At 42.7% G+C, this 16,699-nt stretch overlaps 1 protein-coding gene across 1 annotated transcript in view; it reads right to left on the bottom strand.

Annotated features, from left to right (window-relative positions):
- brinp2 (bone morphogenetic protein/retinoic acid inducible neural-specific 2) overlaps positions 1-16,699 on the bottom strand; it is a gene marked incomplete at both ends in the record, with an annotated part of 142,807 nt that overhangs the window by 67,929 nt on the left and 58,179 nt on the right. The window contains one exon of the mRNA XM_080725575.1: positions 6,431-6,667. Within this exon, the coding sequence (XP_080581701.1) occupies positions 6,431-6,667 (237 nt within the window). The remainder of the gene's footprint in view (positions 1-6,430; positions 6,668-16,699) is intronic.

Here is a 16,699-nt window from a genome sequence, read left to right as displayed (position 1 = left end):
TTGAATTTGGGACCTCCTCCTGTTTTCCTTGGCATAAAATGAACACAATCATTAAAGCCATCATTATCATCCTCCTTGCCTTAAAGGAGAATTCCGTGCTAAATCGCTTTCTTACCATTTTAATGTTGGCATTTTCAACAACTCGCAAGACCGAATCCCACTGAATCTAATAGGATTCGGGTGTCTCGCGAGACGAGATTTCGAACGCGAGTGAACCGTTTTACGGCAGGATCTCAACAACATAAGCCTGGAGTAACTTATGAAGGTTAGCTCATCACTGTGTTTATAAACAGCAGAGAAGTCCTGACAAAGGGGATTTTGAAGTAATGGAATAAGCGCAATTACATATGCTCCCATTGTGGGCTGTGGTCGGTTCGGTCAAAATGGATACAATTGCCTATTTTGATAAAATAACACCAGGACGAGTTTTTTTGGAGATAAAATAAATGGTAAGAAAGCGATTTAGCATGGAATTCTCCCTTAAATGTGCTTCACAGAAGCAGTGATGAAGACATAGACTAGTATTTTCTACCGCTCAAATCAAACATTCTACCTACTGTAATGTTCAATTTTACGTGCGTACAAAAACAGCACTTTCTGCTGTGTTCAAAACACGTCTGTGTGTGCTTTTGAGCGGGAATTACGCAGGAACGGAGAGATGCTGAAGTCACTAAATCAAAGGTGTGATTCTTCACTAATCCACCTTATTTACACCTTTCTATGACATTGTACCTTTCAAACTGTGCTGCTGATTCAGAATGTTTTGGAGCGGTCTCCAAAACCGTGAAAAGATAAAATGTGTCCCTCGAAAACTAGCTTGAAACATTCAGGAATCAGATTAGAGATTCATCCATTTAATCAATTTCAAATTAAATGAGAGTAAGCCTGCATGCACATGCACCATGTGCAGTACTGATGTGAGTTATTTTGGCCAAGTCCTTTGCAATCACCTGATCCCCGCACACACACACATGCACCACAGAAGCCTCCGTCATTTGAAAAGGACAACCAAACAGACAGACCATCTCAAGACAGACTAATACTTTGTCGCGCGATGAGGCCAGGCACCGGAAATGGTCGATCTACAAGCTCACAACACGCCCCCCCGATGCGATGGGTATAGTGAGCTTATATCGGTTACCTAAAAAATGTATCCTTCTTTGGGAAACGTTAGGACATACATGTGCACTGCATCGCACTGCACACACGCAGAACATTTCATCCTCTTTCTTTTGTGCTTTTTAATTAATTTTGTCTCTTTGTTAGCAACGAGGCAGACAACATCAATTGCTATCTCCGCTTTCTCCCTGATGCCTCCGACAAGCTCCTCTCGGCTGTTTTCTCACCACAAAACATTTATCAAGACATCCCACCAGACAAGACACAGCCTAACCTCACAGTAACCTCCAGACACTGTTACTCTCTTAACACTCTCACTGTGTATCGTGCTTGGTTAGGACTTTAAAAGTCAAACGGATAGCCTTCTTGCCCTCTAGATCAGTGCTATTCAAACTTTTTCCACATCAACTGGATCCCCAAATGAATGTTTATTTGGCTACGGAACCCCATCAGGAAAATAGTTTTTACCAGGGAGTGACTCCCTGATAAAAGATGTTCCAAAAATATATCCACCTGTTTCCGCGAGAATTTACTGTAGCATTATCTGGGGGACACTTCCGGAGAACAGCTGACATACAAGCTCACGTCACGTCGCAGATGCAACCGTTGTGAGCTTGTAGATCACACTCGGCTGCGGCGCCGGACACTATCTGCGCAATGCACAATGGGACGTTGGAAAGTTGTGGATACGATTCTTTTGAAATAACAGCTCTACAAGCTCACAACAGGTTACAACGCGCATATCAGCTATTTTCAAATAGCCGATGTGTATTAGGTTAAAGTGATTTTGGTGCTATATTGAACCACTGATCTAAAAGTCAAACAGTACTTGCCTTCTGGATTACCTTGCTTTTATATTATACACTTGTGCTCATTTCTCAATGTAATTAAATCTGCTGGCTGGCGCTGTAGCTAGGGTCCATTTGAGTGTGTGTGTGTGTGTGTGTGTGTTTGGGTGGGTGGGTGGGTGGATGGGTGTGTGATCGCACACGCGTGTAATTGAGCGCATCTCGATAATATCACGTTCCAAATATAAACGGTGACACACACAGAATCACCTGAACTAACTCTGCATGAAGAGTAGTACACCGGCAGCCAATTCTGCCAGAAAACAGCCCATGCTCCAATTAAATCTCAGCCACGGCTTCCAAGTCATTAGGAAGTAGCTGAATTTGTCGCAAATGTAAAAAAGAAAAAAGGCTCCAGCCAATTTAGGAAGTGACGCCTGGCTTATTCCGCGACTTCCTGAGCCATAATATGTGACACACCTGTGTCTTCTTGACTGTGCATGATGATGAATAGCTTTCAGAAAACAGCCCAGCTTGCTGGAAATTAATTTAACTGCGAGGAGATTATACACCTGATGGGGCGTCCCACCCAGGGGTGCAGCGGGCTGTACATGGCACATGCTTCATGCTTGTGATTCAAATGGCATGCTGTGCGTGCTCTCTCTCTCTCTCTCTCTCTCTCTCTCTCTCTCTCTCTCTCTCTCTCTCTCTCTCTCTCTCTCTCTCATGCACCACATGCACAGCACATAATGTGTTTGTTGTAGTGTTGTTTGGCCCAGCACAACCACAAAAACCACACAAATTATTAATTTATCATTACACAACACCATGTGGACGATGACCGCTTCCTGTGAATGACGCGATGACGTCAAACCGGAAGTGTTTAAGCTATGGACTTCTGGCCTTCAAAATAAAAGACTGGCCGTTTATGGAGCCAGCGAGAGGCACACTGGACATTTTAATCTGTTAATTTCTGGGGCACAAAATGAGTTAATAAACTTGACCTTTCACTCTGTACTTAGTCTGCTCTTTTTCCCCTCTACACCAAACCTCTTTGCCAAAAATAACGGACCCCCTGTTGAAGACCCCTGTCCTACAGTATAGCACCAAAGCATAATACATGTCAAGGTGTTTGAATCTTAAGTGAATGAGGCAGTGGCTGGGAGTTTCTTTGTTAGTGACCCAAGTCTTCTCTAAGAAACCTGTCATACTCGCAGGTGAGCAAACCGCTTTTATTCATTTTCAGCATGACAGAGCGCAAGTGCTTTGAGGACAGAATCCAGGCCCTGTCCAAAATAGCCAACGCATTGTGAGTTTGTAGATCTGCTATTTTTCAAGAGCTTTTTCATACATTTGAAAACTTGTAATGGGACATTGTGTATAATGTGTACATTTTGATTATAATACTTTTCTTTACTCAAGTAAATTCTACACTTTTACTTGTAACAAAGTATTTTCTACATTGCATTATTGATTGTCTTACAAGTATTGAGTTTACTTTCAGAACCGTCACAGCTTGTCCATATACGTCCGTCCGTCCGTCCGTCCGTCCGTCCGTCCGTCCATCTGTCTGTCCGGACGGACGTGTACACTATTTTACGGTCTATGGGTTTGCCGCTCTGACATCATGCTTTGACATCACTGTGATGTCAGGGGAACCACTAACAGAATGGGTTTGCTGCTCTGACATCACGCTCTGGCTTCACTGAATCCCTTTTATGTTTCTTTGTTAGTGACCCAAGTCTTCTCGAACGAACCTGTCATTCTCGCAGGTGAGCAAACCGCTTTTATTCATTTTCAGCATGACAGAGCGCAAGTCCTTTGAGGACTGGCTGGCTGGCTTTCATGTCTGTAATTTGAATGCTGAGATTGTGACGGTGGCCATGTCCATTCAGCTCATTGGAGACAATGACAAAGAAGAACATTATCTTCAAACGGAGCTGGAGAATGATCTGGCTTAAATTAGATTCCCCCTTTGTCTTATTACCATACTCAAATAAGGGCCAGATATTCATCATGTGAGGATGCTTGGAGCTTTGGCATGATTGCATTCAAACACCAAAATAAAGTCCACGAACAGAATCCATCCATATGGCCCTGACCAGTCAAAGCTGAACTGCAGGAACTCGGTTAATAGAATCGTGATTGCATCCGCGGCAGAGCAAGTTAGAACTCAATTGAAGTTGGAGATAAATTTGGCGTGTGATCTAGTGAGGTCACGACACTGACTGTCTGCTCCGCGATAGTACTAGCTGTACTGTGTGAGCATCAGAGACAATAAAGTGGTTGAACTTGATCTATTTAGCTAGCATAAAACGCCCAGTAAATTCATTCATTAATGCACCGTATGGACAATTTGTCAGTGGTGTAAAGTAACTAAGTACATTTACTTAAGTACTGTACTTAAGTAAGGTTTTGCTTTTACTTTACTGGAGTAGTTCCAATTGTCAGTACTTTTACTTCTACTCCACTATTCCAGGGAAATATTGTACTTTTAATCCACCACAATTATTTGAAAACTTTACTAGAAACTTTGTAGAGTTTGATTATTGCAAAACATACATTAACCACTTTCAGCCCTACAGTATATACATTTCGTCCATTTGGAAATAGCCGACGCATTGTGAGTTTGTAGATCTGCTATTTTTCAAGAGCTTTTTCATACATTTGAAAACTTTGTGGACATTGTGTATAATGAGTACATTTTGATAATAGTACTTTTCTTTTTTTTGTAAATTTTGATTCCTACACTTTTACTTTTAACAGATCTAGAGTATTTTCTACATTGCAGTATTGATTGCGACCGTAGGTCGCAGTTTACTATCAGAACCGTTACAGCTTGTCCATCTGTCCCTCCGTCCGGATGTCTGGACGTGTACACCAGAATGGGTTTGCCGCTCTCACGCTCAGGCTTCACAATAACAGAATCCCTTTTATACCCATATATGGAATTCCCTGATGTCATCAATATTACGCCCATATCTAACAGGACTTCATATGGGAATGCCATTTATGGCCAAGACAGCCCATATCTGTGTGGCTGGTTCTACGGACAGGGATCTCCATGTATGGGCATAAAAGGGTATGATGTCAGATAGACATCATAGAACTTACACATAAAGAATAACTGAGTATGCATGTTTGGGCTCTAACAGCATATATCTCCATATACAGTACATAGATTTAGGGCGAGGTCGCTTGTCGCCCTGAGGCGTCTTACTAGTACATTTACTTAACATCTGGTGCCAACCCCGAGTTTCCCGAGTTTGAAAAGGTACTACCGCTGTGCCAACCCCGAGTTTCCCGAGTTTGGGCCGTTTTTGAAAAAAATGTTTTTTTTTTTTTTGGTTTTTTTTTTCAATTTTTTTTTTGGACCTCCAGAAATGTATTAGGCATGATCGCGATCGCGAAATTGCATGTTTAACCCCCATACCAACCCATTCTTTCAAACATGGCAGCCATGTTTGTTTACATCTGAAGAAAACATAATGGCTGATAAATCATGAATGCCTGAACGGATTTCCAAGCGGATTTTTTTGTTTGAAAGCTGTGAACAGTGTGCACACACGTGGCGCATCATCTAGGCATGGGCGTGTACTTTTTACACAATTGCGCAATTACATGGAAGTCTATGGTAACCATGGCAACGTGGGACATTGAAGAGAAAAAATCATAGCAATTAAGTACAACATGTGAGTACTATTTCGACCACTGCAATTTGTTTCATTATGAACATTCTGATATTTCTTCGCTGTGAGTCTCAAATAAAGCACAGACAAGTTCTACTGGCCCAATTGCTTTTGGGCCAGCATGGGTTCACATAAATCAACAGCACCCCTGCAGCATCCCTGACTGGAGCTGAAAGCAACGCAAGCCATTGATGAAAGTTGTCCATCTTCCGTTCAATACAGCACAGCAATAGCCCAAGGCAGTTAAAGCAAAGGGACCTCAACGGCCATGACCAGATAGTCATCAAGGCATGCCATGTCCCCCGCGCAATGATGATAACAACTAGAAAGGGGCTCTCCGCAGAGAGCATATCTCCTCCAGAATGGGCTGCCTACCCACCCTGCAAGCCAAAAGACGTCATGATGACGTTATGATAACATCCTCCGGTGACTCCGGTGACGTTCATAACTAGGCCAGATCACATGGGGATGATCTTGACGTCATTACCAGGACGTCATATGTTTGTTTGACAGGATTATTGTCATTGTTTGTATTAGTTGAAATATGAGCATGTAAGGTTATATTCTGGGACATATCTGACTAGTTATGCTATCGATATCTGGCCTCGATCTGACCCTCTCTGATTAATCCAGGACGTCCGTTTTCAGGCAGGATTTATGTTGGTTGAAATCAGGTGATATTCTAGGCCAGATCTGACTAGTCATGGTTTGACTTGATCTGGCCCCAATAGAGACGTCACTGATTGGTCCAAGCCCAGAACTTTAGTTCTGCAGGACTCAGAACTTTCTTTCTCTTTTCTCAAAGTAAACATTTCATGCAAGCCAAGCGCCTACCTGACTCCATGAAGTCACCGTTGGAGTTGCTCCAGGCCACTTTGCTCTTCTGGAGGTTCTCCTCCATGACCTTGATGTCGGCAAAGGGACAGTTGCATTCTGGGAAGCGGGCAGAGCACCGGCACCAGCAGTCGTTGTTGCGGCACAGCAGTTCGCCCTCCGAATTACATGCCACGTAGCTGAGCGCTGCCTCCACAAAACGCCCGCGTAGGAATTCTGGGAGGACATCTTGCAAACCTGTAAAACCACATGAAATAATTATTAATTTGTAACCGTTCAGTCGCACTAAAACAGCATCAGACTGTAAAATGAAGGGAGACATCGATGGCATTACATTTGAAACATTCGTATAAATGTAGTGTGATGGTGGACATGGCTTTTAACAGTTTTACTGCCAGATGTTATTATTTATTTATTTATTGGGTCTGGTGCCAGCAAAAAGCAGCTTACCTTTGCGACGTTATAGAAAAATAACTATTCATTTTTCTTTTTTGGCCATACTGGCAGCAGAGGGCAGCCTCATGCAAGAATTAATGTGAATTGGGCCGTTCGGCTTGCCATCCATTCAGACCACTGAATCGCATCAGAGCAACAGATCCACAGATCCACAGAAAAAAGCCAGGAAGTGATTTGGTACTCCATTGATGTTAACGTGTAGTGGATTTTTGAGAGCAGCATTACGGGAGATGTTTTTACTGTACACACCCGCGCGATGTTTAGTCAAAAACATTTTGAGTACATGCAATGCTGGCTGAGAAAAGGCTGATTTTCGGTCCCATTCTAAACATGGAACTGGGCTGTCTGATCTTGCTGTACAACACCTGCCATTGTTCCTTGTGACAGAGGGGAAAATGGCGGTCGTTTTTTATGTTGGCATGATTAGGTCACCGCACAGACAATCCATGGTAGAGTGTTCACGGGAATGTTGATCATTACTCCTACCGATAATGACATGGAGATAAGCCTTGAAGTGGAATATGGTGAAGTATTCCTTTTCAAAGTGGGTGCCATGACGGCAGTCCAGAGAGGTGCCGCAAGATAATATTTGGAATTTATGCTAAAATGCCTGAACCAGAATGCCTCCTTTGCCTTGAGAAGTGCTGGTGCCAAGTAATGTGATTTACTCAATAAAACACAAATTCATTCAGTTGTTGTCATCATCTTCTAATAATTAATAACAAAAAGTTTAATAGTAAAAGGTAATAGTAAAATATGCCCTAAATATAAGGTGCTGGGAGTGAAAATTATGAATATAATGTAGAGGTGCCTCGAATGAAAAACTTTTTTTATAGGGGTGCCCTGAGCCAAAAAGGTTTGGAAACCCCTGCAGTCCACAGAAAGTCACACATTTTAGAATTTATTCCATATTTAAAATTGAATACACTGTAACAATAGGCCTTGTGCAAATTTTCAAATCTCGCAGCGCCACATTTTCCCCTAACAGTTTGCTTAGTAAAGTAATTATTTACGTATGTATGTTTATTAGAGACATAATGCTCTAAACTACTGAAAAATACCCACACAATGGGGCACTTTCTATGCACAGTTATCGTTATGTTTATGCTGAAGAAAAGGAGAGGAGAGAAGGAGAAAAAAAAGGATAGAAAAGGCCATCATTCCTGCTTTATCCAATACACACTTTATCATAACTGAGTGGGCTGTCTTCTTCTACTGTTTACCGTCTCTTTATTTAGTCGTGAGTTACCGACATAAAGGGGACACGAGGAAAAAGTAAAACTGGAACCATGAAGCCTCGCTCATACTCTTTCGCACGACGGTGTCGCGCGCAGAAACTAGCCGACCTACAGGCTCCCAGCGCGTCGCTTCAGTGACGCGTTGTGAGCCTGTTGGTCTGCTATTTTCTGCGCACGACGAAGCATATATCAGGCTTGACCCACATACGGGGATTGATATGGATTCGTCATGTTTCATTGAAGGCATCAATCGTTGTCAAGGTTCCAAATAGCTTGACGGAAAGCCAGTAAACCGCCACCATCTCCCAAATGAGGCAATCTTCCACAGATCAATTCAAACCGATAGATATTTGGATATCCTTGCATTTTTAACGGTACAAAAGCGGTTTTGAATGTGTTTTTATGGCTGCCTTTAAAAGCTGAAGTATGACCTTAGAGAATGTTGCTGTCAAAGGAAGACGTGTGGCATTATATGAAAGCAATACAATGTTTCTGCCCTTCTGAACACATCTGTCTGTCTATTGTTAGTGTACAACGTTTTGGCAATGGCTTCCTCTCTCTTCATTCAGAGTCACATTGAAGACATTTCCCAATGCACCCCACTGTGAATAACGTGCATGTTTTCTTCTTTGGTGTTTATCATCTCAATGGCTCGGAAAGATATGTAATTAGTTGAAATGTTCCCCTTCCATGCTCTGGCAAATGCTTCAGATCTGTGTGTGTGTGTGTGTGTGTGTGTGTGTGTGTGTGTGTGTGTGTGTGTGTGTGTGTGTGCGTGCACACGCCAGCCAGCATGTGTTGTCTGTGTTTGACTGCCAGTAGCAAATCTGGCAATGGTGGCTTCAATTTTGGAGACAGCTAAATAACACCACACTTCTCATCACCAATCGCTAGCATTCTCTTCATCCATTCTCTCCCTCCTTCTCTCCGCTGTGCCTGGACCTCCCATCCCATTCTTCCCTTTTTTGGGGGGTTTCGAAAATAAGCAATTTTCTTATTGGACTGTATGTGTCTCCATATTTCCTTTTCCTCACTGGCAGCTAATGACTTGTCTTTTATTACCCTGCCTGAAGCATTTTGCGGCAGGGTATGATAATAGTTCCTGTTTGTTTGCGAAAAAGAATAACTCAAGAACGGACGGGCAGATTGCCGCGAGACTTGGTGGGAATCAGTGCTTAATTTGTGCCGGATCAAGCCGGATCTTGTTCCGGTACCTCACTTTTTCTGACCGGCACCTATTTCATTGGATCCGCCACCTATTTGATTTTGAATCAAGGATCCGGGACCTTCCCTGTCAATAAAAATCTATAAATAAACTGTTTTTTTTAATCTATGTTCTCTCTGTTTTATGTTGTTCTGGTGTGACCCTTGTTTGATAATTTTTTTAATATTTGTATGCGTTTTAATCTGAAAAACAAAATAGGGGTTTGACAAACATCAATCACGTGATGACACAGGTTCACGCTGATAAGATAAGAATTATGATACATAATTCTATGTTTGTGTATGAAGCTCATATGACCATAAGGTTATATATTATGAACTGAGCGTACCGTATAGAGACCACATTTTGGTCGGATACTGTGGGTTCAGGCTAAATAGATTGCAGGTCATAGTAACTTTGGTTGCCCTGACTACGTAATCATGATATACTGTATATGTCACTAGTGTGGAAAATTACCAACTACGTGGCACTTTCTTCCTGTTATTTCCTTGTTATGATATGGGAACGAATCAATGAGTTCCTACTACTTCCTTGTTTTGATTTGGGAACAAATGAATAAGTCCCACGATCTTATACTGTCATAACTGTACTCTTTATATACTGAATGTAACTTCCATTTTGGGAGAGAGAATGCTCGACCTGCCACTAGTGGTGGGGAGAGATTTAGAACGCTGCCACCAGGATGGTATGCTCACTGTCTGTCTTCTTTGTCTGTCTCTCCTCAATACAGCAATCTAAGATCAGTCCTTTGGCTCGTCTCTTCTTATTTTAACTATGGATTTAGAGATCCATAATTTATTTATTAATTGGTCCTTCGAGAATGGTCAAGCTGCGGTGCGTTTGACCAGCCAGGGGGGGACTTGAGACCGGTACTGTACGGTCCTTCTCTCACCAGGGCTGGTCAAAACGCTCCGACACGCTTTAAAAGAACCAGACATTTGGAATTTATCTCTACATTGCTGTATTTTCAGACAAAGGATTTTATTTGACAACAGTGTTATGAGTTTTGGATTAATGTGGAACTGCGTGGACATCCGGGAGCAGCGGACCGTGTTGGACCGTCGGACAAGAGGTTGGATACTCCCCCGGTCCTGGGCTGCACCTGGATCTCTGCGCTTGGCAAATTCCTAAGTTGATTAAGATAAGTACATATTTACTAAGTCCCCGTAACGCGTTGTGTCTTTGAACTTTGAATTAACGATGTTAATGTTATGATAATTAAGATGATTTGTGAAGTATGTTCTCCCTCCGTCTGGAGGAGTCCGATAGCTCCTAATAATGTTTTGGTTTGACACGCGTCGTAAATGAACCCTTATCTATAGACACAGAATGGTCGTAAAATTCACTCCGTTTCATCTTACAACGTTTCAAGGTGGTGATCAACACTTTAATCTATTTTTACCTATCTCTCCGTTTGGCTTCTCTCCCTCTCATGGGGAAGCAGAGACAAATATTTTCAGACTTAAACTTTTTTTTCGGTACCGTTTTGTTGTCTTTTTGTTGTTTGTTGAGGTTAAGGTGGGATTCGCCCCGTTTGGTCACGGAGGCTAGAGCCCACCATGGGGTTTACAGGTTTTTTGCAAGGCTCATCCTCTCAGTCCTCGTGTGGGACTGGGCTTGACCCGGACTGATGTTAAAACGGAACGTTATCAGGGGGGTAGGAAAGTTAGTCTTTTGACCAGCATTAAGACGTAACCAATAGGCGCCACAGTATGTCTAATGTCCAGTATTATTTTGTTATCTGTCTGTTTTGGTACCGAATTCACTCCGTTTACTCTACGCCTCTCACTCCCTCGCTTGCCCTCGCGAAGCAGAGTGGGGGAGTCAGAAGCAATATGTTTATCTTTAAGACCGTTTTTACTGACCAGTTCTGTTTTCTGTAATATTAAATACTTTTAAGACGTTTTAAAATGTCTCTGAGAAATTAAAGTTAAGATTTAAGATTAAGAATAACTAACTAAATTATGATGTCTAAATTAATATAATATGTTGTAACGTTAAGATTTAAAACCTGCTAGAGGCTTCTGGCTGTGTTTGAGTATAATTTCATTTATTTGATGACTTTTCTGTGAGAATGAATTTACTGTCCTGTATGTGTGTGCGAGCAGAAGATTTGTGCGTGTGGGTGCTGCTTCAGTAAATCCCCCCCTCTCTGACTCCCATCTCTGTATGTGTGAGTGCGGGCATGCGCCTGTGTGTGCGTAAATGTCGCTTTAACCCCTTATCTGTTCCACTCCCTCTCCATCACTCTTGTGTGAGTGTGTGCGTGAGCGTGCGTGTTGACTGTGATTCATGCCTGTTGAGGTGTGTGCGTATGTGTGCCTGTGTGCCTGTTAGACATCTGCAGCCTTCAAGGTCAGATGGTCTGTGTGTGAGAGAATTGTTTTGGGAACAAGTGTCTCTGTTTAGACTTTCCTTTCTCCTAGTTTTCGTCAACATTAAATTGTTTTCTGTCTAAAATATTTTGTTTAAGTTCTATCCTGTCTTGTTATGAATACATTTTAGAAAAACTCCATTACCCATAAATCTCTGTTGGGAACGTCATGTCCCTGGGTACCATAACAACCAAATTAGACCCCATTGCTGAGAAGGACACAAGGTCACTTCTCGCCCCTAGGGCATATTACTTATCACTGACAGTTTCAACTGTCCCTCTCCCCTGCTACTGTACTGTACTGTAGTGCATGAATTAAAGCCCTTTTCATTGATTTAAATAATTTAAATTATTTTATTATAACTGTTATGTCACAACTATAAGTTGTAACAAAAGGGGAGTGTTTAAGGATTCATTTTGATTTTAATTTCATTTTGATTTGATTTTAATTTATTTAATTTGGTTTTTCATTGATTTATGATTTCAATTTGAAACTTAATTTGAAATATTTCTGTTTCAACATGGGCTGAGATGGAGCGGAGAGAGGAATGCAGTGTGGGGAAGGAATCGGGTCACCGGAATCACCACGACTGAGGCGGGGTGCAGACGAACCACCACCTGAGAGAGGCCAGGACAGTGCATGCCAATCCACCGCAGAGGCACGAGTGATCGTGCCTGGTCGGTGAGTTTCTGTTGCACTGTTGAAGTATGCCATGTAGTAGTACAAACGCTACCTGAAGAACTAAATTGTTATGAACAAATGACTGGCCAAGGTTTCGTCCCCCGTAGGAAACTACCTGAGAAGAAAGAAGACGACCCAGACCCAGAAGAACCCACAGCTCCTGCGTCCTCCTCCACGCCGTCTCTACAATGCCCCACCACGTCATCATCATCATCATCATCGTCATCACCGTCATCATCGACTTTTCAATTCATCTTTTATTTGTTTTCTTTCTTTATTCTTTAGTTTTATCTGTCTTCATTCATCTGTACAAACGATGAAATGAAGTGTCATGTTTCTTTAACTTTAAGGATTTATTACAGTCCTTTTTGAAAATTTGAATTTATAAATATTATTAAAGTCTTCATATTATTATTATTATTATTACCCTGATAAAATGTTTAATATGGAGGTCATATGAACCTCATACAAAAATTAAAAGGATAGATTGATAAGATAAGAATTATGATACATAATTCTATGTTTGTGTATGAAGCTCATATGACCATATAAGGTTATATATTATGAACTGAGCGTACAGTATAGAGACCACATTTTGGTCGGATACTGTGGGTTCAGGCTAAATAGATTGCAGGTCATAGTAACTTTGGTTGCCCTGACTACGTAATCATGATATACTGTATATGTCACTAGTGTGGAAAATTACCAACTACGTGGCACTTTCTTCCTGTTATTTCCTTGTTATGATATGGGAACGAATCAATGAGTTCCTACTACTTCCTTGTTTTGATTTGGGAACAAATGAATAAGTCCCACGATCTTATACTGTCATAACTGTACTCTTTATATACATGTTAAACTTCCATTGAGAGAGAGAATTCTCGACCTGCCAGCTAGTGGTGGGGAGAGAGATTAGAAAGCATACCACTAGGATGGTATGCCCACTGTCTGTCTTCCTTGTCTGTCTCTCCTCAATACAGCAATCTAAGAATATAGTCCTTTGGTCTCTTTGTCTTATTTTCACTATGGATTTAGAGATCCATAATTTATTTATTAACGCAACTAGTTGTTTTGTTTCCGCCTCGGTCGCACGCTGCACTGCACACTGCACAGGGAGTTTACCATGGAGTTTACCGGGCAACAAAACAATACGCAAGCAAGCGGCTGCTAAAATGTCAAAGCGACAGACTAAACTTTAACGTTCTTCAAACCAGTCGGTCAGCCAGACCCCAAACAGGCCAAAGTTATTTCGGCAGATAGCGACAGGCCGACAGCACAGCAGCAGCGGGGCTCTGTGCTGTAAACAGCGGCACAGATGAGGAGGAGGAGGGGGCAGCCACTGGCATGATGACACCCGATGACCAGCACGGGGAACGAGAGGAGGAGGATGAGGAGGATAAATCAGAGAGTGAGGACGAAGGAGGTGGTGAGGAGGACAGGACAGCAGCGACAGGTGAAAGGGGGCTCCTTAGTACTGCAGGGGGGATTTGGACCGAGGCTCAGTTCAATGCCATAAAAGGCTTTTAAGCACACGTTGTTAACTTGCATTTATCTTGTGCATTGTTATTGATTTAGAGCCATGAGTAAATGCTGTGAATGAGTGTAAAAATGTCCCATCGCTGCGTGGGTATGATTAGCGTGAGTCGTGACATTGCTTGCTCTGTTGCTCAGGGACAGCGTTGTTGTGTGTGTGTGTGTGTGTGTGTGTGTGTGTGTGTGTGTGTGTGTGTGTGTGTGTGTGTGTGTGTGTGTGTGTGTGTGTGTGTGTGTGTGTGTGTGTGTGTGTGTGTGTGTGTGTGTGTGCGCGTGCGCGTGCGTGCGTGCGTGCGCTGATGGACAGTGAATGGACAGAGAAGTGAGAGAACGTGTCACCCAGTTTAGGCTTGCTTTTTAAAAATAAAACTTCCAGTCCTAATTATATGTCCCCTCCATTGAAGGGAAACTACATTAAATGAAGACTGGAGGACAGGAGAGCCAGTGAGAGTACTGTGAGACAGGAGGGGGGAGACCTTTGTGACGATGAAGAACTCATAGAACTGATTGCAACATCTCTGGAAAAAGATGTCATGTGTCTGAATTTGCAAGCATATAAAGAGGATTCAGTTAGTCATGGACAAAACACACGTGAACAAGAAAAGGAAATGCATCCTTGTTACACAGGACAATTAATCAGATTGAATCTGAATCTGCTTTTGTTGGACTGGACATTAGTGATATTACTGTTGTACACTGATATTTTGGTTAGCAACAGTGAGTTTGGCACTTTGGCTGTGTGTGCAGTGTTCTTACAAATACATTTTCACTTTACTATTTTGATACACCACACCTCTGTTGAAACAGATAAGATAATTATTCTATTGCACTGTGCAGTAGTGCTGTTTATATATGGTCATCTATGTTTTCGTCCTTCCAAATAGAGACTTTTTTGGCTTCTGTGATGCTTTATTGTTGACAGTGATATATACTGTATATATATATATATATAGTTAATGTGTTAATGAAAATGTACACCGGGTGTGCGTGCGTGCGTGCATGCATGCGTGTGCGCGCGTGTGCACGTGTGTGCATGTGCGCGTGTGCACGCGAAACCTAGGATCCCCCACCTTTTCATTGACAAATTAAGCACTGGTGGGAATGATCAGTAGTCTTTTGGTTCGGGCAAGGGTCCAGGTCAGGCCATGATCAAGGTCACGGTAGAAATGACATGATTTGGACACATCTGAGGATCGGAGTGACTTGGGAAAGTTGTTGGTGTGAGCGGGGTTTTACCGTCCACGTGCATTTTGAAGGCATACAGCACGCAAACACACACATACACACACATGCAGGCCTGCATTCATATCATACGCGTGTGCACATACGCACATATCGTCGTTGTCGGGACATATCGTCGTTGTCGGGTGGAAACCTTGTAAGTCCAAAACCGTTCGTTTTGTATTCAGCGTTTTAAACTAGTGAAAACAGCCGATCTACAAGCACACAAGATCTGCTGTTTTCACTACTTTTGTGCGACGGCCTTGTATGATGAAGCAGGGCTTTACTTTGAAAATATGTACAAATTTGAAACTTGGAGATACAAGGTTTCTGCCCGACAGTGACGATATAGTACACTACGCACCAATGCTAGTACACAGTACTACGCACCAACGCTAACATTTTTGCCATCCGCCCACCAACCCACCCTATCTTCCTAACGTTCCTTATTGATGAGATGCCATCATACTCCTTTGAGGGTTGACCCTGCCTTCATGTGTGGTTCCAGTGGTGTGGGTGGGTGAAGAGTAATAACGGCTAGGTGTGCTTAACCGCGGCCCAGTGACGTCACTTTTAGGTAATCCACCCACTGAGGTGAGTGGGAGGGACGCTTGCCAGCTTTTTCGGCACCGCTCCCCGCAATCCCCAACTAGCCCCGTCTCCCCGTTCACCCTCCAAGCTCTGTCTCTGTCCTCGTACTCACACACGCTCGCCTCGCACATCCCCCCCCCCCCCACCCCCCTCCACACACACTCGAAGAAAATGGAGTGAAAACGCGGCGCTCACAAACGAGGGCAAAAAGAGACGCTTCTCTGTGAAAACAATAACAAACAGGTCAGATTTAAGCGTCATTCCCACACGATAAAGATAACTATAACGATAGTAATTATCGCAGTTATTGTTAATTATTAACAATAACTTCCGTCCTGTTGTCCTGCTGCCGACAACATGACGCCAGTGGTGTAAAGTAACAGTTTTGAGGTATTTGTACAAAACTTGAGTTTTTCCAATTTCCAATATTTGTACTTCTATTCCCCTACATCTCGGATTCAAATATTGTACTCCGCAACATTTATTTGAACACTTTAGTTAAGTTACTTTGTAGATTTAGATTATTATTACAAAACACTTCAGCCATAATCAATTTCGGCCAGGATGCGACGCATTGTGTTGTGAGCTTGTAGATGTGCTATTTTCATATTGTGTGATGCGTTCGTTCTCCTCTCCGTTCTCGCCTCCGTTCTCCTCCGGCAACGTTGCGAAGTTCTCCTGTGCAGTGTCGCTTGGAGGGTGAGCGGGGAGGCGGGGCTAGCGGGGGCTACGGGGAGCCGTGCCGAAAGAGTTGGCAAGCGGGGGGGAATGGCTAAAATTGGACCAAGTATGGGCCATGACGGCACAAGAAGCATGTGGTCGGTGTACTAATTGGCTTCACCACCAGCAGGCTCCCCACTATCCTGCCTCTTTCATGGAGTTGCCAGCCGCCACCCAGTAACATCCACACTGAGGCTTTCAACGAATATTCCATATTAGAATATTTTTT

This window comes from Nannobrachium achirus, assembly GCF_963921795.1.
Source record: "Nannobrachium achirus genome assembly, chromosome: 5".
Classification (NCBI taxonomy): Eukaryota; Metazoa; Chordata; class Actinopteri; order Myctophiformes; family Myctophidae; genus Nannobrachium; species Nannobrachium achirus.
This window is presented reverse-complemented; position numbering and strand designations above follow the sequence as displayed.